Below are 23,170 nucleotides of genomic sequence, written 5' to 3'. Positions count from 1 at the left end.
TTAGGAACAGACCTGTCATCATGTGATCCTCAAATGCATTAAAATATTTAGCATTCAAATAATTTTTTACTGCAAGAAAACATTCTAAGAGATGTATTTGAGGAAGGAAAAATTCAGAAATTAATGCTATGTCTATATTAATTTCTTTTCTGAAACTGTTAAAATAACTTCTTGTGTTTGAGATTTGTTAGCAACTAAAATGCTCAAGTGTGTTTGCTTATCACCGCAGGGTACATTTGAGGTCAAAAAATAGTTTGGATTCTGAAAGTGAAAATATACTTTATTTTCCCCAAACATTTAAAAGTGTTTCAAAACTTTGGTTTTTTTTTTCCTAATATATTTTTCTGACTCATGGGATCCATAATGGGATGGAGGTTTTTTTGAGAATGTTATCCAAAATTATAATTAAAAAAATTATGATTTTACTTATTGTTTGACTTTTTTCATTTATTTTTTATTATTTTTACTGTACTGGTCAGTACAAAGTTTTTTTTTTTTTTTTTTTTTTTTTTTCAATTAAATTTACTTGGTTTGTAAATGAGTACCATTCCGTTGTTTTCTAATGTTTTTCTGTCGTTTCTTTTCAGGATCTAGGACTTGAATACAATATTGTGGCAGAGTCTTTTGAGACGTCGGTGTGCTGGGATCGAACTCTCTCTTTGTGTGAGAATGTGAAGCACCGATTGGCCAAGGAATGCAAAGGTAGAGATAAAAATTTCATCTATATTACTGACTGACTTAGAAATTAGTCTGTTTCTCTAGTCTCAATCCACATAAATGCTATAGCATGTGTTTAAGATGATGGCTAAAATGATGTTAGACTTGAATGGTTCGCTGAATGTCAATTCTGGTTTTGGTTGTTTTAAAATACTATACCCAAAATGAAGTTGTCATTGCACTCAAATTTAATTAATAAAAAAAATATTTAAAATCGTAAAACCTGATATTATATTCCTAAAAAAATATAACTAACTATAAATTAATTTTAATTTCACCGTAGGATCTTCCATGGCGGGCAAGAAGTTCACACTGCCTGAGAGAGGGTTTGAGATACCGTATTTACCCGCGTATGAAGAGGGGAAAGACGTAGGACATCAGTGCTGTTTCTTCTTACGCGGCAATAAGCTGTGACATGGACTATAAAGACTTCACTTGTATTCTACTGCAGACAGTTTGTTATATGGTGCGACTCATATTTGAGGGTGATCCTTGTGGTGTAAATGTTAGATCTTTTTTTTTTCCCAAAATTAAGGGTGCGGCCAATACAAAGAGGTGGCCCTTTTGAGGGTGAATACGGTATGGTTCACTTCGTGATCCATAGTATTTGCATGATGTTTATTTTTCGGCAAAAGCAGAGAGCGAAGTACTGGGCTAGGTACCACGGTGTCGACCTTCAAGAGACACACACACACACACACACACACACAGAGAGAGAGAGACATACACAGACACATGAGCACTGTCTCCGCTGTTCCAGTCGCTGAGGACCTAGCTGTTGCTTGAGTTTTGGGGAATACTCATTATTCAAGAACGAAAGTTTTGCTCATAACTCTAACTTGTTTCTGGGAAATGGAAAAAAAAGGGGGGGGGGGGGTCCTTCCTCATTCTGAAGGTCCCTGGGCTAGAGTGTCTTAAAGCTCTTTGGAAGCCCCCTACAATTAGGGGGTGTGTGTCTTCTATGGCATAGCACAACTCCTGTGCACGCGGTGTACCTGGACTCATCTGCTGGTAAATTTATTCAGGGATGTGCTGATTTTTAAAGATTCCATAGGTATCTGCCAGTTACTTTAATACAAATGGAATCAAAGATTCAGAATCCAAAGGTTGTATAATACAAGTTGGTTTATTCTTGCCTGGCAGTGCAATGGAGTGCAGTGTCTCACTAGAACAGCAGGGGTACCGTGCAGGGTGTGTGTTGTTGCTTGCCTGGCAGCGCTGGGCGTGAAGCACTACCTGGTGTCGTGCCGCGTCACGCAGACCTACGACTCGGGCTGCTGTGTGTACTTCTACTTCGCGCTGAGGTGGACGCCGGAGCACGCCGACCCCCTGGGGCTGTACGAGCGCCTGGAGGAGAGCGCCCGGGAGGAGGTGCTGGCGTCGGGGGGCTCGCTGTCGCACCACCACGGCGTGGGCAAGCTGCGGGCCCGCTGGTTCCCGGGCCAGGTGTCTGCCCCCGGCGTGGAGGCCCTGCTCGCCGCCAAGCGCCGGCTGGACCCCCGCGACATCCTGGCCTGCGGCAACCTGCTGGGCTCCAAGCTGTGAGCCCGCCCGTGCAACCGTGCAGCTTCTGTTGTTACATGTTCAACATCTCTTTTATGTCGGAGTTACCCAGTATCGCCAGCCAGTACACAGCATAGCACCTACTGCTGCACTCCTCATACTGCCGACGGGTAGGGGACAAGGTTGATCTGCTAATTTCTGTGAAAACGTTAGATTCCCATCTTAAAACTTGACTATTATATATAAAAAAAGAGACTGACTAATGTGATTTGTTAAGGTTTGCCAGACTTGCTATCTTATGAACATGTTCATTTCATATCTTATCTTAGAATAAAAATTTTTTCAACGTTCACTAGTTATGTATGACATAAGTGAACTTCCTTAAGTTGAAATTACTATAAAGTTAAAACATACTTGTATTTAAAAGTATAGTTGTATTTTTTTTTTGTCATGTTGTAATGTTAATTTAATACAAACTTTTTTTTTTTGAGCAATTATTTGCAAACACAAGTACTGTTGAGAATGACTAATTGAGCCTGTCCAAGTTGAAAACCTTGTGTGTGTAAGTATCTGTTCAGTTGTTTGTATGAGCGAATTGCGAGGAGGTTTGTTTCTCAGGCAGCTAGGTAGTTTCTTGAAAGTGTTTCCTGTTGCGTGTGTATATTCTACAGCTGAGATTGTAATGTCCTCGGTGGCTTAGGGCTCTTGTGAGTATACACATACATGCATGCATGTGCTGAGCACTGCCTGGTGCTGGCTGACAGACCGGCCGCTTCTCCCGGACTAGCGAGAGGCTAGCGACGGTCCTCCCAGGCTTGCATGCCTTCGTTCTGCGTCCGTGCGTCACTGCATACCGTGCTAGTAAGAGTTCAGTTCTCTCACGAGCTGTTGTAACCATGAGGTCCCTACGTTGAGAACACTGCGCCATTGTGTGGATGGATGGTTTCATATTTTTTCCTGAGTTTATTATAGATTCACTGTAAAACGCGAACAGATGTTTCAAATTTCAAGCAGTAGAATGTAGAGATGATTATTTTTGTGGAGTATATTCTAAACTATTGCTTAAAAATTCATCAGTGATGTAATTTGTTGCCATAAATCTATATAATGGATCCTTTTTTTTTTTTTGTATCACTTAAACAATAAAATATTTATGGTAGTGACATTTAGTTGCTTTTTAAGTCGGATTAACGAGAAGTTCATGTTATAATTTCGAGCTGCTGAACAATACCTGTGTGTTAACTTATGTCAGTTGTAAGCTTACAAGCTTGTGCTAATTGCTTATGCTATGTTAGCATTTAAGATACGGGCCAATTGCTGTAAATATTGTACCGTGTGCATTTTTGTAGCATGATTTGTCCACAATCAGCGTGAGTTGTTCGTAGGTACAGTTCCTCACAAGCATGTTGTGATGCAATCTCTCATGCTCGTAATCTGAGGAAATCTATCCTATTGATTATGCAGCAGGATATTAGGGTGGAATAGAGAAACTTGCTCGTGGTGATTGGTGGAACATTTCAGAGGATAGCCATGAGAGTGTCTGCGACCCTGTAGCGTGAGTGTTGTCCGTCGTCTGTGGCTGGTGGAAAGGAGAGCGAGCAGAAGTTCTTGTGTTCCAGAGTGACGGTCACATAGATCTGAGTGAATGAGCTAGGTCTTGTTTTTCTAAGAACTAAGCTAGGTACTGTCCTCATAGTCGTAAGGAATGTATTCATTTATCATGTCGATAAGTGTAACTGAAAGTTTGCATATCTGAAACACTTTGTTCTTGTAAGACTTTCCTTGAACCCTACAGGAACACATGCATTGCACCAGAACGTAAATGTGACACCTTTATTTGTTATAAAATTTAAAAGTTATCTTTAAATTCAAATGCACCCCATGTGGTCACCAGTGCTGCCTATATCTGCTATTTGTTCATCCAGTCAGCTGGTACACAATTTTGTAATCACATCAGTGTATTGTAGTTAGTGCAATTTTTTATTACTGAAGGTAGTCAGAAAATGGACTCATAAGAAACCTTTAATTGTTACAATCATGATAAACTTAAAAAGTTTTTACTAGTCAATACACATTGTTTTCTTAAAAATGTTTGTGAAAGATTTATTTTAAAATAAAATTAATATATTATTCTTTTTAAGTGTGAATAAATTAAAACAAAAAAACTGTATGCTGGTATGGTAACATGTATAGAATTTTATTAAATTTTGATTAATAATAATGTTTTCTTTTTTGTGACCATCAATTCACCCATATCCCATATGAAATAAGAATCTAACTGCAAGAAGAAAATCTCGTAACTTGGCATACTTTAAGCCTGTGGTCTGTCGTGCCACGGTTGATCTCGGTCCAGCCAATGAGCTGCTGCCGTTCCCACCCACCCTCTGCCCGAAGCCTGTATGAGTGTGGCTGGACTCGACCCCGTGACCATGCATGGGTGTGCTCGTCTCCATGAGGTCTTCAGGGTGCATGCTAACTAATCCAACCCATTGGAATATTTTGTAAATATACACCAGTAGCTGGGGCGAACGATGGTTTTCAAATTAGAGGAACCAACATTTCATTTATCAGGAATTTTTACATCCAGTAAATTGCTCTTCGGTTTTATAGATGGATAACATTATTGTTTTTATAATATGAATGTGTGAAAATGTAAATTTAATATTGAATATAAAACAACTTTATATATAAAATTCATATAATTATATACACACGTACAAATAGAATGTCAGCAATAAACAACGCCACAATAAGAAATTATGTAATGACCAACTAATTCCATCAGTAAACCATTTTCTCTTCTCTTTAGTGCACATTAAACAAGGCCCATTAAATATCAATTTTTTTTCCCCAACACAAGGCATTCATGAGAGACGTAAAATTATAGTTTAAAATGTATTTGAAATCCCTGCTTTTCGATTTAGCTATTTTAAACTTATTCCATGTCAGCAGCGGATCTTGCGCTTAATTAATTTCTTTTTTTTCTTTTTAATGTTTTAGTGCCATTAGGTTTAAAGAACAGCTTTGCAAACACACAGCCACACCTGATTAGCCGAATGTCTCTGCCCCTCCAGATGTCCCCTCCACTGCTTGGTGGGAGGAAGCGAAGCCAGCCCTCTGCTCCCTTGCAGTGTGTGTCCTGCATGGCCGAGCCCTGCATTTGTCGCTTCTTTCCATCAATACACTTCTCGTATTAAGGATCTTAAGGCCCCCACACACTATCAATCCAGCTCCCAGATTGGACTGTGCTGCTCAAACCGACAGTTTGTATCGAATCAAGGCACTCTGCACACGCAATCAGTCCAGGAATTCAGTTTGGACTGAACCGAGTGAAGCTTTCCCCAAGCCGCCTGGTTGCTGTTGCTGTTGGATTTATCGTTTCATCGTGGAATATGGAAGAAACTTTGGATGTTGCATTTGCACTTTTAGTAAGAAAAAGTGAAAAAAAAAAAAAAAAAAAAAACCAAGGCACCAAAGAGTATAAACAAAGATGTCTGCCATGACACACTACTGATGGACTGGCGAGATGTTCCCACACTGCAGTTTGGACTGAGGGCTTTCGAACCCACAGTACAATTTGTCTGTCCATCAGTTACGACTGATCAGTCCACCGACCTTGCACGCACACGGCAGTTCCTACTGATACGTCCTAACTGACACTGTTCAGACTGATAGTGTTTGGAATAAAGATGATTATGGTAATAATATGTTTTTGAAACAATTTTTTTACATGCCAGTTTTTTAGTACTCGCACTTTATTGTCGGCCCGAGGGAAGCAGAGTGTTGGGGTGGATCCCCAGTCCTGCCGCATGGCTTCGGGTACAATCTGAATACGTGAAGATAGCGAGCTGTGAGTTCCAGTGTAAGGAGCAGACAACAGACACTGGATTGTCGCATTTTAAAGCCAAGTGAAGAAAGAATGTTGTCTCAATATTCTAGCGCATTTGAATTAAAACTTGCAATTCTACTGGAATGAAGTATTTGAGTGTCGGATATAGAATCCAATAAAGAAGGCATTTCATTCCTCCTGAAAGTAGGGGGACCGTGGTTCTGTGGACTTGTCACTCCGACCAGAAGCACAGGCTGTTGGGACTCGGGATGTGGAGCTGGGATTTGTGACAACATGGCTGCCATTTTGGTGACCTTTCAAAATTGACTTCCAATTTACTCAAAATTACTATAATATCCCATTTAAAAAAATAATAAATCCCATTTTGAGGGGAAATTCCTGACCAGAATATTTAATATTTCTGAATCAGTTTCCCACAAAGAGGATTAGTTATCTGCAAAATTAAAAATATAGCCTCTGAGGACTAGACCTTTGACCCTAGATATTATATAATTAATAAATAATAACCAAATGTTATCAAAAACATGTAAAAAATATCAAACTGTGTCACAAAGTTTGGAGTCCTTGGTTCAAACTTGTCACTGTCAAAAAAATTTAATAAAAATTATAAATTTCATTAAAAATTTTCTTTTAACAAATTTTTATAACAAATATTTATTGGGGACTTGGAAAAATTACAGATGAGACTCAAAAAAAAAAAATCAAAAAATTCCTTTCGATACAGCTTACTGGTGTAGGTAGGTTTTGAAGCACCAGTTAATTTTGGAATTTTATGGAAACTGACACATTTAAAAAAAAAAAAAAAAAAAACCTCATCCCGATCCCACGCAAGAAGCTGAGTTTCGAAGTGAAAATAAATGTATCCCTCCCCCATTCCTTCTGCTTGACCTTGAATGCCCTCGGTCGCCGCGCGTGCAGTTGGACGCGACACGCACCTGCCGAGCGGAGCCGGGCGCTGACGTCCCGGGACTAAGTGCCGTCGGAAACCTGCCACTCAGCCAGATTGCCGTGGGAGAGCAGAGGAAATGACATGGCTGCTGAGACCCGGGGCCTGGTGACGTCGGGCCATACTGCACGTAGACTGTCCCTGATAGGGAGGGGGGGACTGCAGATAGCAAGGAAATATACCCATATGGTCAGAAAAAGCACAATCAGGAAGATATAAGAAGGAATTCAGGATCGCCGAGAGAAACTAAAGGTCCGAGGTGAATAGTTCAATCGAACTCTCTCCCCGTGTCCTAATGCACAAGTTTTCAAACCTCACGATTATAAAAAAAAAAAAAAAAAAAAAAGACTATGGCCATAACTGCAAACGTAATCTGGTTTGCAATGTCCACTACGAGCTCTGTCAACTTTTCCTCCAAATTATAGCCCAACATACCTCATGCACAGAAGCTGCAGGTTTCCAAGTAATCTGTATTTAATTCAGGTTTGCACACTGTATTTCGTACAAACTTGACATGTGTGTTTCGTGTATTTAATAACATTTACCTAAATATATTTATGTATTGTTTTAACGTATTCTTCAAATAATTGACTTAAAAATGAAGTAAAAAACAATCAAATAAAAATTACAATCAATTTTCAGTTTTCTTATTCTCAATCCAAATCAATAATAAATTTCTGTGTGTAAACGTTGGAGTTCTAAAAGTCCACTAATCCCCGGGATTTGTTTTTTTTAAATTCTGCTGAAAAGAAAACTTACTCCCAAAAAACAAGGTATAAAATTTAAACCGGACCCCCGCCTTCACAAAATTTTGGCCACGGCCTTCAGAGAGCAAACAACACTAAGATCTACAGTATGTCAAAAATTATCATTTTGGATAGAAAATAATTAGTTGAGTAAATATGTGAGGTATTATTTTAAATTCGTAACCATTAAAAATATTTTTTGTGTCTTACGCTCAGAGGTACAGATATATAGATGAAGATACAACATCGCTAAAGGCCCTGTCACAATGTCACATGTTCATTTCCTACCGCTTTCAAAATGTTGTGTCGAATAAAGTTACAGGGTTATGACGTCACCGAAAACCTCACCAGAACGGCCATGTTGGCAAATATTTGGACGGAAAACCGTTTCCAATTTTCTCCATCAAATATATTTGGTCAGATAACCTCAAATATGTTTTTAATCATGTCACACTATCAACGTTTAATTTTGGTCTGAGCTATCTAAAACTTTTAATTATTAATCTCAAATTTGTAATTAAATACCTAATGCAACACAGTGTTGGATAGAATTTTTGAACTTTTTTTATTACTAAATATTTTAAATGTCTACATTTAAGTAAATCACGATAATAATATTCGTTTCACAGTGAAATAAAATATTTTTTGATTTTTTTTTTTTAAGTTGGTTTTAGAAACATAATTTCATTTCTACACATAAAATGTCTCATACAACATTCATTAACACTATTTTAGTTATTTCACTTTTATAACTTATTTAATCGCCCGTGTGCTCTGCGTCATTTTGAAAGAACCGTTGGGACGGGAACGGATGTCAGTCGCTGGGCCGATGGCACCGAAAAGGCGACATGCAAGACGTGTGGTTGAAACGCGAGCCGTCCGAGCACGTGACGTACTGGAAGGTGACCTTGGCGTGTCCTTGGGGGCGGCGGGGCGCGACGCCGCGTGGTATATGAGGGGCGCGGCGCCGGCACGCCGCAGCAGACATGAGGGTGGCTGTAGAGGCGGCGGCGGCGGCTCTGGTGGCCGCCTCCCTGTGGCAGGCGGTGCGCGGCGCGGAGCTGCGTGAGTACCCGCCCCCAACCGCCCCCAGTCACTCGCTCTCCGTCAAACACACAAGTGTTACCATTATTACAAGTAATAACAGCTGCGTGCAGTAAAGGATGGTCAATACACATTTCCCAGGCTAACGTTAAGATTTAAATGTGAAGTTTCATTCACAACAATACAATATTCTTTGGCTCGTGTGAAAATCGCTTAGAAAATTTATTTTTTTCGAAATTTTTGGCAGTCTTGTCATTTTGTATCTAATTTGTAAAACTTTGCTTTAATATTCTGTCTTTAAGTGTGTTGCAGTATAAAATCTTTTTTCTGAGCCACACAAAATTGTATTTTACAATCACTAAAAAAAAAGTTAACTTTGTGATGTATAAAATTGTGTGCAAGTTTTAAATTTATTTCAATTTAATTCACAAATTACATACGTTTTGTGATTTAATTTTGTAATAGTTTGGTTAATACAAACCGCGTTATTGCAAAGTGACAAAATTATGGTCCCTTCATGTTTGTATTATTGAGGTTTGACTATAGTTTGGACGGGAGCACAGCTGGCAATCCGCTAAGTTAACATCCATGCGATATGTAGGGCCTAGTGACGATTTCAATCCACATTGTTGGAGTAATTACTACGTCGAGCGGTTTATTTATGTAAATTTTAGATGGTTGTTATTGCAAAATAATTTATTTTAATACATTATTTTGTTATGAAAACATCGCTTGTGAGGATCATAATCCCCACGGTCAAGTTTTTTTTAGTATTATTTTGTATTACTATTTATTTTAGTATGATTCAAAATTCTATCTTTACGCAAAAGTAATATTTCCTTTTTATTTTTTAAATTAATATCAATTAATCCTTTTGTTTAAAATATTTTCTTAACGTTCTTTACCAATATTAAGTCTAGTATATGTTTATTTACACTTACGGAGTATAATTTTGTGATCTAAACTGTAATGTAAACATTAGTTAAGTGTTATTAATGGTTTTGTATTTGTAGTGACTTAAAAGTATAAATTATTTTTGAAATAACAGTTTTGATTGGTTGAAGATGTAGCAGCTGATAGCATACGCCGACGACCAACTGTTAGCAATTAACATTCTGTCCTGAGCCCTTATTTGCGAAGTAATAGTATATGCTATCCTTCGTGTTCTGAGTATGTATTCTTTCGTGAACTGTGCATCGTGAGTAAAGTAAAAAAAATAGTATATTTGATTCTAACCAAAGATATTTATAATAATAATGTTCAGGAATTAATGAAAAATTGTGTTGTTGGCGAATACTCCCGACTGTGCCGCCAACTGAAAGTCATCAGCATCTACGCCGGGCTGGTTTTCGTCGAGGACTTGGAGCCGTTGTGCAAGCTCGTCACATACCCGGGTCCCTAGGAAACTGTCTCCGCTCACCCACACTCGCAGAGACCGGAGTCGCAGTCCAGAGGAAGACACCTTCAACCGCCTATTATTTCATATTATAACTGATAAGGATTATGTATACTTCGTAATCCGGCTCTTTTAGGCTAATGCATTGCAAATGTTAAACGTAGGTGTAAAGTTTTAGAGTCCAATTTGTTTAAAATTCATTCAGTTCTTAATTTTATCTTTAGTAGAATTAATCATTATTGGTTATGCTTGATTTTCTATCAATCAATCAACCTATTCTTCGCTCTTTTAGCGTCAGAAACTTTTCACATCAATGCTTCGCGAAAACGTTGCATTACAATTCGGCCTTGAAATTTGAGTCGCATCGCGCCCAAAGAAGTATCACTTCAAAAGTCTTAAGAAAAAACTCACATCGCATACCATTCTCAGGGTCTCAGGTGTAGAACCGAGCAGAGGGCGAGCTGTGTACGTCCTCGCGCGGTTTCTTGCGAGTCCTCACTGCGACAGTAGCTCGCAGTCACGTCTACACCAGCGCAGTAGCTCGCAGTCACGTCTACACCAGCGCAGTAGCTCACAGTCACGTCTACACCAGCGCAGTAGCTCGCAGTCACGTCTACACCAGCGCAGTAGCTCACAGTCACGTCTACACCAGCTCAGTAGCTCGCAGTCACGTCTACACCAGCGCAGTAGCTCGCAGTCACGTCTACACCAGCGCAGTAGCTCGCAGTCACGTCTACACCAGCGCAGTAGCTCGCAGTCACGTCTACACCAGCGCAGTAGCTCACAGTCACGTCTACACCAGCGCAGTAGCTCGCAGTCACGTCTACACCAGCGCAGTAGCTCACAGTCACGTCTACACCAGCGCAGTAGCTCGCAGTCATGTGTACACCAGCGCAGTAGCTCACAGTCACGTCTACACCAGCGCAGTAGCTCGCAGTCACGTCTACACCAGCGCAGTAGCTCGCAGTCACGTCTACACCAGCGTAGTAGCTCACAGTCACGTCTACACCAGCGCAGTAGCTCGCAGTCACGTCTACACCAGCGCAGTAGCTCGCAGTCACGTCTACACCAGCGCAGTAGCTCACAGTCACGTCTACACCAGCGCAGTAGCTCGCAGTCACGTCTACACCAGCGCAGTAGCTCGCAGTCACGTCTACACCAGCGCAGTAGCTCACAGTCACGTCTACACCAGCGCAGTAGCTCGCAGTCACGTCTACACCAGCGCAGTAGCTCACAGTCACGTCTACACCAGCGCAGTAGCTCACAGTCACGTCTACACCAGCGCAGTAGCTCGCAGTCAGGTCTACACCAGCGCAGTAGCTCGCAGTCACGTCTACACCAGCGCAGTAGCTCGCAGTCACGTCTACACCAGCGCAGTAGCTCACAGTCACGTCTACACCAGCGCAGTAGCTCGCAGTCACGTCTACACCAGCGCAGTAGCTCGCAGTCACGTCTACACCAGCGCAGTAGCTCACAGTCACGTCTACACCAGCGCAGTAGCTCGCAGTCACGTCTACACCAGCGCAGTAGCTCACAGTCACGTCTACACCAGCGCAGTAGCTCACAGTCACGTCTACACCAGCGCAGTAGCTCGCAGTCAGGTCTACACCAGCGCAGTAGCTCGCAGTCACGTCTACACCAGCGCAGTAGCTCGCAGTCACGTCTACACCAGCACAGTAGCTCGCAGTCACGTCTACACCAGCGCAGTAGCTCGCAGTCAGGTCTACACCAGCGCAGTAGCTCACAGTCACGTCTACACCAGCGCAGTAGCTCGCAGTCACGTCTACACCAGCGCAGTAGCTCGCAGTCAGGTCTACACCAGCGCAGTAGCTCGCAGTCACGTCTACACCAGCGCAGTAGCTCGCAGTCACGTCTACACCAGCGCAGTAGCTCACAGTCACGTCTACACCAGCGCAGTAGCTCACAGTCACGTCTACACCAGCGCAGTAGCTCGCAGTCAGGTCTACACCAGCGCAGTAGCTCGCAGTCAGGTCTACACCAGCGCAGTAGCTCGTAGTCACGTCTACACCAGCACAATAGCTCGCAGTCAGGTCAACACCAGCGCAGTAACTCGCAGTCAGGTCTACACCAGCGCAGTAACTCGCAGTAATGTCTACACCAGCGCAGTAGCTTGCAGTCAGGTCTACACCAGCGCAATATCTCGCAGTCAGGTCTACACCAGCGCAGTAGCTCGCAGTCACATCTACACCAGCGCTATAGCTCGCAGTCAGGTCTACACCAGCGCAGTAACTCGCAGTCAGGACTACACCAGCGCAGTAACTCGCAGTAAGGTCTACACCAGCGCAGTAGTTTGCAGTCAGGTCTACACCAGCGCAATAGCTCGCAGTCAGGTCTACACCAGCGCAGTAGCTCGCAGTCACATCTACACCAGCGCTATAGCTCGCAGTCAGGTCTACACCAGCGCTATAGCTCGCAGTCAGGTCTACATCAGCGCAATAACTCGCAGTCAGGTCTACACCAGTGCAGTAGCTCGCAGTCACGTCTACACCAGCGCAGGGAACGGTAGCTAGTCACTGTGTCATCGTAGTTACAAACCACCGCGACTGAATTGTTTAAAAAGCAAACAGCTGTGGTATGATCTGTGCTAATGACTGGAAGGTTAAATTTTCTTGCCGTGTGCTATAGATGAATATCATTTTATGTTTTATTGTGCAGCCAGTGAATTCAAGAAGTGTTCCAGAAGTGACCCTGACTTCAACGCCTGTCTCAAAGACGCGGCGGAAGATGCCATTCACCAGCTGAAAGACGGTAAGAACACTGATCAAAACTGTTTTTTTTTTCCTAAACTTACTTAATATAAGTTTGATGCGCTTAGGGGGGCTACTGCCTAAAACACCTTAACATGCTGAATTTGAACCATTGGGGGTATCTTGTGCTTTACTTAGGGCCTTGAATAACTTTTGGGGATTCCATTAGCAATGCGATCGAGGAACTATCGGCAACAAAGGCGGCTCTGAGAGACGTCTCCCTAGGCCACCTCGACACAGAGAACACAGCCAGAACCAGCCCGTGCCTACTGTCACTGCGCAGACAGCACAGAAGGAATAAGTCAGGACAATACCACGGCACAGACGAACCCAGTCGGCTGGAAGTGACGGGCGTGCTGTGAGATTGTTCTGAATCCTTCCACGGAATTCTCTTTGCTGTCTTTACCTTAAACATTCGACATCGATCGACTTTGTCTTGTTTTCTATGTGTTCATCTTTCTGTGACCGTCTTCGGGTTTTCGCTGCGACTTCAGGTGCAAAGTAGCAATGGTATATTCCCAAAGTTATTATTACAATAAATACATTTCTTATATACTTATTGAAATGTATATTAATCTCTTTATTAAAAAAAATTGTTTGTCTGTAAAGTCGGTTTACGGACTATAGTTTATCGTGACAACGTCATAACAAAACATTGATGAAATGATTGCATACTTTTATGAATAAAATTGAATCATTTTTATTGAATTATCACCATTTTGTATGGATACGAAGAAGGAGTGAAATGAAATCTACAATTTAATTGATAAATTTACTTTTATTTGCACTCATAAATTAAAACATGTTTATTACTTTAACGAACAGATCATTTTAACTATAACATTTGTACATGTTTGCTATTTAACTTCTTCCAATCTGTGTTATTCTGTTAAGGATAGGACGATGATAGGAAAAGTAGGAAACGAATGGGAGTGTTTCAAGTTTAACGTGCCTCGAAAAAGTCAAATCGATGGTTGTTCCAATGGCGAGTGGAAGAGAGATAGATGCGGCGCATGCGTACAATGAGCGTAACGGGACAATGTGCGTAACGGGACACTTTTTTCGTGCATGCAGCCGGTTGTTCATCGATTTATTAGACGATGCAACGTCGAAAAGAAACCATCAGAGGGATGTTGTTTGAACGTCCGTCCCAATGGCGTCACCGCAGACAAGTGACGGCAGTGTGACGGCAGTGTGACGGCAGTGTGACGGCAGTGTGACGGCAGTGTGACGTGCCGCAGGCGAGCCCAGCCTGGACGTGCCCTCCTTCGACCCGCTGCACATCCCCGAGTGGGACATCGTGCAGGGCGAGGGACCAATCAGCGTGGACATGCACTTCAAGGACGTGCGCCTGCGCGGCATCTCCGACTCCAAGCTCGCCAGGGTCAAGTACGTGCACGAGAGTGGCAGGGCTGTGTGGGGACGCACCACAACGCCAAAATACCACAACGCCGAACGTACAATAACGCCGAAAACCATAACGCCGAATGCCAAATTGACTACAACGCCGACAGCTAGAAAACTGCTGTGTACCACAACGCCGAAAAATGTCATTGCAGGACTGCCACAAAGGTTAGGTTAGGTAAGGTTAGCACACAAATTCATTCAGTTGTTTTTCATTTTGCTCCTGTGCCCCCCCCCCCCCCCCAGTCCTCCACGCAGCAACATTTTTCAGCGTTATTGTATTTCGGCGTTGTGGTACACAGCAGTTTTCTAGCTGTCGGCGTTGTGGTCAATTTGGCATAACCATTGCATCATTTCCCTTTTTATGAACAGCTTTTCTTCATAATTGGTTTTCAAAAGATATTGCACTGTAACGCTAAAATATGAATATTAGACTTTTGTAACTGCGACGATTAAACGTAAAAATTTAAGAAATGATTTTGCTTGAGATAGAAAAACCTGATTTTTAATTTTTTTAATTTTTGTATACTATGTTCGTCAGTCAATTGATGATTTCGTTAAAACAAGTCATAAATAATGTTATTAAATACAAGTTTGTTCAAGTTTGTTTGAAAGACACGCTTTCAGTAACACGTGTGCCTACCGGCATTAAAAATATACTTCATCGAAATACAATTACCTGCCGCTTGCGTGTGTAAAACAGGTCGGGCTATAATGATATTGTTTCATTATTGTAGCCCACCTATAATTACAATAATTCTTACAAAATTATCTTTCTGTAACCTTACTTACTTATGTTGCTGTCATTTTTATTGTCTTTTTCCCCCTTTAGATCCCAGAAGGGATGGGTTCCTCCCTGGCTAAGTCCCTAAATGTGATGTATATGGTCTGGTGGGAAAATATCAGTATTAATTATTTGTAACGTCTATTTACCCGTAAAATTTGCTAAATTGTTTGGCCACGATCTAAAATGCAAATATCTGTGCACTTGAACTTCCCTCGTCGTCGGACCACGTGGTGTTCTGGGTCAGATCAGTGCTTATGCTGACAACACAGTGCGTGGCTATAGGTGTGAGGGGTGATAGCCCCTCATGGCCACGATTTTTTTTTATTTTATTTGGTAGAGTATGTTGTATGGAACCATTATAGTTCAGTATTTGAGAACATGAATTTGTAAATCTCCCAAGGCCAACTCTGACTTATTTGATGCGATGTTTCGCACCCTTCCCGGGCCGTGCGGATTACAACAACACGCGTTGTTTCAGCGTCGACCTGGACGAATACACGTTCGACGTGGACTCGATGAACAACATCGGCTTCGAGGGCGACTACGAGGTGAACGGGCGAGTCTTGCTTCTGCCCATCGCCGGCAAGGGCCGCTGCAACTTCACCCTGAGTGAGTGCTCTCTGATCGCTTTGTTCTTTGAGGTACTAGCTTTCATTATGTGTTGCTAACATGGCTATATTGCTCGTGACAAGTAATGCATCATGTTCAAATCTGTTATATACTTTACTTGTGCGTGTAAAGGAATAATTGCAGTATTTTATTTATTTATTTCTTAGTTTTATTTATTGTCAGTTAAAATATGCTGTGTAAAAAAGAGCCTAAAACATTTATTTGACGATTTCATCAGCCATTTGATGTTTCTTCGAGCAATTATCTTCTACGTGGTCTGCAAATATGAACTTGTACTAACGGAACGACTGGTGGAAATAACCAGTGGTTGTCGGGATGAACCGTGTCCGCTGAAGACCGCAGGTTCACACTTGGCAAGGCTGGTAGTCCTGAGGCGGTGTTCTTCGGGAAACAATCGGTACTTGGACGTCATTAAGGTCGTGGTTACTTCCAGGAAGACACGGGCGACCGACCTCGTGATTACAACGAGCTCCGTCGTAGACCAGTAGTTCGTAATTCATAATGGTTGTCCCGGAAGTGGGCTGTTGTGATGACATCCGGACTACCCTGGGACTGTCATGCGTCAGCTACCACGGCCGGAGCAATAATGACAGCCCGAGCCTCTTAGTTCTGTAATAGCTGAATGACTTGCAACCAGAAATGAAAAAAAAAAAAAAAAAATTAACATGAGATAGTCTTTCAGTACTCGTCAATGAGTTCGGTAACGAGCAAATTAATGTTGTCATGTTGCAAATAAATTATAATACGAAACTCGGACAAAACATTTAACATAAAATTCTTTAAAATAATGCCGAGAGTAATAAAGCTACGCTGATTGTGTTTACAACTTCATTTCTAAACGAAAATCAAACGTGGTTTCCACAACTACCGCTAAGATTATAGCTGACAGAGCAGCTACGTCGACTATTGAATCATGTTATTTGCAAATTGAAATTTTAAACTATACCGATAAAAGCGAGAAAAAAAAAATTGAAAAAACAATACTAAAACCCCCGGCTATAAACCTGATTTTCAACAAAGAATGTTATTAAAATAGTGCCCCTTCTTGTTCAAATTCATTAAACCAGACAATAGTATAAAGTTTCCTTTTTGTCTTTCGATGATTAGTTCACGACACAGATGGCAGCACTGTGGTTACACATTCCCGTTTTTTTTGTCATTGTCGCAAACACAAAATTACTCCTTCCAATTAGCAATCACAGTATCCTTCCAATATTTGTTGTATTGGTTTGCACGTTTCATTATATTGGCGATTGGCTAGTTGGCAAGTTACAAAAAAAAAGGGGGGGGAGGGGCGGGAGGAGTAAGGCTGGGTTCACAATTAAAAAAATTAAGCGGCACGACCTGTGCGAACTGCGAAATCGGTTCACAATTGAATTCTTACAGTTAAATTTCAGCCAATGTTTCGCGAACTATGCGACTGACTTTCAAAATAACGATAATACTTTTATTATCTCGACATTTTCTTACCACAATATGGTTAATAAATATAAACATATTTCTAGTCCCGCCAAAAAAGCATTCTGCTCTTCTCTCATTGGCTGTTGTGCCATGCGTACGCGACCGAAATAAAATATATTCATTTCACTCCTATGCGCACGACCTCGCTCCCATGCACACGACCAACTTTCTGCTATTGTGAATCGTTAGGTTAGGAAACATGGCGTTCATATCCTATGCACACGACATACTGTTACTTTTTTTCAATTGTGAACCCAGCCTAAGGAATTAAAAACGCCATATTGGTTTCAATAGTTCTTAGGGTATAATCAGTTTGATAGTTTCTGAGTTTGGCTTCGTTAAGAGACAACATATAGAATAGGTGAATACCTGAAGATAATCGTGAATAGCTAATACAAATAGTTTACCATGCAAAGTCATTGGAGTTTGGTAAATTTTTTTATAATAATTGCAACTGTAACAAAACCGTCAATACACATAACTAGGGTGTTAAAGGGGTTCTAAGGTGCCTGTTGAAATACGATGAGTGTAACAAACACTTTAATTTAATATACACGAAATATTAATTAAAAATTCGTTTGATTTTAATATTATGCTTTAGATCAGTGATATTGATGACTGGCTAAAAAACAAAAATATTTCATTAAATTTGAACTTTTTCTAACATAAAGTTGTTGGTTATTTATATAATGTAGCAATGATAATCGCTCTTTTATTTGACGCTAATAAATTATTTTTTATACTAAAAAATTTAAATTGGATATTTAGAATTGATTTTCAGATATAACTGTAATATTTACCAACTATGCGAAGTTAATACCTAACTCAACTATGATGTGCGGGAAAATGGCTTATACATCACCAAAATGTAGGCATAAGTTAAACTTCTCTATTGGCATAATTATACGTATTTTAATGCAACAAATATACTACCATATTTTACAATGAGAGTTTTCAGCAGCTAAAACGTGGCAAACTAAGCCATAGCTCGCTACTTTATCACTGAAATGTGCTGAAACTACCGGCCTCGTCAAAACATGACACTATGCCCTCATGCAAGCTAAGAAGCCTCTCCCAGAAAGCAATCTTCAAAAAATGTTAAAAATTAAAATTTAAAAAATCATTTAAAATATTGTCTTTGCGCCATGGACTCGGCAACAATGCTAGGAGGAAGAGGTTAACAAAAAGCAATGGCAATGTTGCGCTGTAAGCACATACAAACAGAATTTAAATAGCATTACAGAGTCAGTGAGTCAGTTATGAGCGTGAATATATATATAATCATCCTTATATATATCATGTTATTGTTCTTTTATCTCTACTTTAACAAATATTAACATTACAAAATGATTAGAGCATAGCAATTGTTGAAACCAAGATGGTATCTCTTGTCTACTATCTCTCACCCTTGAGGCAGAACACAGTCTTATAAGAGTTCTTCCAACAAATTAAAGAGGACAATGGTGTTGTGTGTTGACAGCGGACCTGCGGTCACTAGTGTACCAGAAAGGAGAGCCGGTGGAGAGAGATGGCGAGAAGTACATGAAGCACAACGTGTTCGAGTACAAGATGAAGGACCTGGGCCTCATGACGCTGCACTTCGAGGGCCTGTTCAACGGGGATCCTGTGCTGGGTGAGAGAAGTGTCCTTCTCTGTGTCCCCTCTTCTGTGTCCCTTCCTCCATGTCTCCTCCTCCTGGTCCCTTCCTCTGTGGGGAGGCCTCAGGACCATGAGAATAGAGATGATTATTATAACAATTACATCATTTTTCATAAGTAAGTTTTCTTTATAGTTGAATTTTAAAAGGAAATTTACTGTCACACTAAAATTAAGCGGATAAAATACTTTTAGAACTCCTAGATTTATGCAAATAAATTTAAACAATGATTTTGCTTGAGAAAAGAAAACTTAACATTTTATATTTTGGTTTACATTTATCTGTTTTAAATACTTTATCTTAAATCAATTGTTTGGTGATTTTTATTGTTTTGAATAATTATCATAACAATATTGCAAGAAAAGTTGTAGTGACAATGTTTCCTGTGATTAATTTCTCTAACACATTGCTAATCTTGTGCAGGTGACACCATGAACAAATTCTTGAATGAAAACTGGCAAGATATATTCAAGGAGATCAAGCCATCTCTGGAGCAGACCTTGCAGAACGTCTTCAAAAACATCGCTGAACACTTCTTCAGCCAGATTCCGTACGATCACATATTCCCTGAGTAGAGCAGTGCAGTGGCATAAATGTAAATCTTAACTAGACACACTTAACCTTGTTTGACAAGTCGGAGTTTCACATGAGTTTGTTGCGGACGTTCCAATGTATAATTTAAAAAAAAAAGCATATGTTTCGGATACTAGATATGTCTACAGATACAGCATCATGCATGTGATACTTTAAATATCTTAATTCTCGTCTAAGATTAAGAATTGAGTAAGCTTATTTAACTTCTTGAATTATTTCGTTTGTTAGATAATTATCTAATATTTTGTGGAAAAAATTTAAATCAAAGAGTGGAGGTTGTTGAATCCCAGAAGTTGTTTTGTATAAAGTAATATTTGTTAAATATAAATAATACTAACCACTAGACCCCCAAAATATATTGTGTCTGCATTTTTTTTTTTTCACGACAGGGTTGTTTCGCGGTAACAGACAAAATTATTTAGAAACGACACATAATAACTGTTTAACTTTATCTTCATGAGAATTCCTTAAAGGCTCTTTTAACTATTTGGCAACTCAAACTTTTTAATAATTACATATCTGTGAAGAAGTTAATTTAAAATCAACTTTATTATCTGAAATCAATTTATTTGTGATGACGTTGTTTAACTCATTTAGACCAATTGTAGCCGATTACTTTGTATTACATCACCGATTCAAATTTGATTTTATGATTTACTAGTATTTATCTCTACGATATACACGATAATCTATTTGATAAACTTATATACCTAAATATTGAGTATATAGAAGCATGTATATTTGCTAAGGGAGTGGCATTGCTGCAAATAGACCAATACATATATCATTACATTTATAATGTTATTATAGAATGTATATGTGACACTATTATGTAAGTGAAAAAGTTTGAGATGATTAAAATTATTGAAACAAATGTATTTGAATATTATTAAAGAAGAAAAATTTCTTAGAAGTTTATTGGCTCTATAGATAAACACTACCAGTACTTAAATTTATTTTCACTATATTCATTTAAATATTGGATTTTATTTACTCACCAGTGCTACCTAAAAACTTAAGAGTGCTTTGGTAGGCTTTGCCATTAGTTTGGTTAGTTCAGTGAGATCATTCTTTGGAAAAACTTGAGCCATTTTGAATAAACTTCAATATAATTTGACGTGTCCTGGCAACAGCGTCCAGTGCTGGGGTGGCTTGAGATGGGGTGTGACGTCCTCAGTCGCCACTTGGACAGCTCCTGTAGTCGGCAATCCACCGTGCAGAGAGGGGCTGGTCCACTTGCTGGCCAGGGATCAAGGAAGAGGAGGGAGGGAAAGGTCCTAGAACGATATCCTCGAAACGCCGCTCCAGGAGGAAAGTCCTAGAGCGATATCCTCGAAAGGCCACTCCAGGGGAAGAGGGATGCTAGAGCGAAATCCCGAAGGCCGCTCCAGCGAAGGATTCCAGAGCGTAATCCCGAAGCCCGCTCCAGCGAAGGATTCCAGAGCGTAATCCCGAAGGCTGCTCCGGAGGAAGGAGAGAGAAAGGATGAGAGGAGTAGAGGTGGGTCGCAAAGTATCAACCAGCTACTTTGTAACTGATACACGCATGTATCAGGTACTGTAAACGAGTACACTATTCAAGTATCAAGTACTTTGGTATCAGTTTAGAATTCGCCTGGAACAACACCACGGCCAATGTGCGCAGAACCCGATCGCAGATGACGGTAGTGGTGGGCAGTGAAATCCATACCTGTTACTTTTTCACCGATATCAAAATTTCACGGGTATACCTGCGACCAGTTTCTACAAGTATCAGTGAAATTCGGTGAAATTGATTATCTACAGTAATACGACCACTAGCTTTTAGTGTCCACATAATCGTTGAATTGAGTTTCTGACGTTTTCAGTCTTAGTACAATCATTTTTTTTATGTATATATTTTGAAGTAAAACTGTATGTGGAGTATACGAATTGCATACTTGTAATAATTACAGTAAAAAAAAAAATCACCATTCACCGAATGAAAGCCTAGCAGAATATCACGGAAGATAATGAATTCTCATAAATGTTTTAAAATTAATATGTGTTCGTTATATTATTGAACTGAAAGGACAGGGATAAAAATATGGAATCAATATTATTAAAAATATTTTTAAAATAATAATTATGCAGTATTTTTCAATTTTAACTCGAAATAAACTCAAAACAAAATGAAAGGTTTCTTTGAAAAACAATGCATGTATTTAATTTCATCATTCACCGAGAGGCAGTGATTTCACTTATCCCCTTTATTTCACCATTTTTCGGTGCGAAGGAAGCAGTTTACGATTACGAGCATTGCTAGAGAGAGATTTCACCGTTCACCGTTTAATTTCACAGGAACCTAAATTTCACTGGAACCGATTTCACTGATACTCAAAAGTAACAGGTAAGCCCACCACTAGATGACGGTCACTTGGGCGGAGCTTGTGAAAGGGGAGGGAGCGGCACGACGAATAAGGGATAAAGAAGGGAAAGAATGTAGGGGAGGAAGCAGGGGAAGCATGACAGCCCGCAACAATGTACATTTTAATACACGGCCAGGACGAACTGCAGTGAATGTTGAACTGATTGATACTGGCTGTATTAGGCGGGCATGAGAGTAACAGTGGTAGAGAATTACCGGACGTGATAAATAATGTATCAGATTCTCCTTCCGGTCGCACGGTCTGCGTACGCGGAGCTTTTTTTTTTACTGTTGGAGAGAAGTAAGAACAGGGAGAGGAGGTTGGAAGAGAGTGAGAAATACTCTTTTAACATCGGAAAGGGGGAATGAAGTATGAAGAGGTGAAGGGGGGGGGGGGGCTGCAGATTACGAAAGGCATGGAAAAAGAACACCGATACCTTTTTACGCTGGTGATGACGGCACGGAGGTAGAGGTGGGTCGCAGAGTATCAACCTGTTGCTTTGTCACTGATACACGCCTGTATCAGGTACTGCAAACGATTACACTATTCAAGTTTCAAGTACTTTAGTATCAGTTTAGAATTCGCCTGGAACAACACCACGGCCAATGTGCGCAGAACCCGATCGCAGATGACGGGCACTTGGGCGAAGCTTGTGAAAGGGAAGGGAGCGGCACAACGAATAAGGGATAAAGAAGGGAAAGAATGTAAGGGAGGAAGCGCAGGGGAAGGCATTGAAGGAGAGGCGCAGAGCGAAATGCCTCCATTTCAATTCGTCTTTTATAGCTTTCTGTATGTTCGCTGCATTGTCAGAAACACAGAGTAAAATTTTGTTTTCTAACCACCACTACTGCTCTAGCTGATACAGATGTATCAGCTACTTGTAACTAGTACATTTCTGTATCAGTAACAGGTTAGAACAGATACCGAAAATTGCTGTAACAACCCAGCTCTACACGGAGGATATGTAACCTGTAATGAGAATGCTGATAGCTTGTTGATTCCTGGGGCCACTACTGCTCTAACAGATACAGTAGTATCAGCTACTTGTAACTAGTAAATTACTGTATCAGTATCAGGTTGTAAAAGATACCGAAAATTGCTGTAACAACCCACCTCTAGAGAGGAGAGTTAAGCCAAGCTTATATACAAATCGGGTACAACTATCCTCCAACCATTTGGAGTGTCACAGACTTAGTCACCAGGATAGCAATTGACACACTCGAAGACAGTTTCCAGGTTCTTTATATACGGTAAATCAAACCCTTTACAAGGGGCTGCCGC

At 40.5% G+C, this 23,170-nt stretch overlaps 2 protein-coding genes across 3 annotated transcripts in view; both read left to right on the top strand.

The window, feature by feature from the left end:
- Nucleotides 1-4,441, top strand: part of LOC134538068 (alkyldihydroxyacetonephosphate synthase) — a 30,491-nt gene extending 26,050 nt beyond the window's left edge. For both annotated transcript variants that reach the window (XM_063379056.1, XM_063379055.1), the window contains 2 exons: nucleotides 588-702; nucleotides 1,934-4,441. In XM_063379056.1, coding sequence (XP_063235126.1) covers nucleotides 588-702; nucleotides 1,934-2,262 — 444 coding nt within the window. In that variant the 3' untranslated portion in view covers nucleotides 2,263-4,441. The remainder of the gene's footprint in view (nucleotides 1-587; nucleotides 703-1,933) is intronic.
- A 4,304-nt stretch (nucleotides 4,442-8,745) lies between these two features.
- On the top strand, nucleotides 8,746-20,438 carry LOC134538067 (protein takeout-like). Its single transcript, XM_063379054.1, has 6 exons — nucleotides 8,746-8,827; nucleotides 12,879-12,971; nucleotides 14,212-14,359; nucleotides 15,640-15,770; nucleotides 18,733-18,885; nucleotides 19,333-20,438. Exons 1-6 carry the CDS (start codon nucleotides 8,749-8,751, stop codon nucleotides 19,482-19,484), a joined length of 756 nt encoding a protein of 251 aa, XP_063235124.1. The 5' UTR covers nucleotides 8,746-8,748; the 3' UTR covers nucleotides 19,485-20,438.
- Nucleotides 20,439-23,170: the final 2,732 nt, after the last annotated feature.

The sequence above is a fragment of the Bacillus rossius genome, chromosome 13 (genome assembly GCF_032445375.1).
Source record: "Bacillus rossius redtenbacheri isolate Brsri chromosome 13, Brsri_v3, whole genome shotgun sequence".
In the NCBI taxonomy this organism is placed as follows: domain Eukaryota; kingdom Metazoa; phylum Arthropoda; class Insecta; order Phasmatodea; family Bacillidae; genus Bacillus; species Bacillus rossius.
This window is presented reverse-complemented; position numbering and strand designations above follow the sequence as displayed.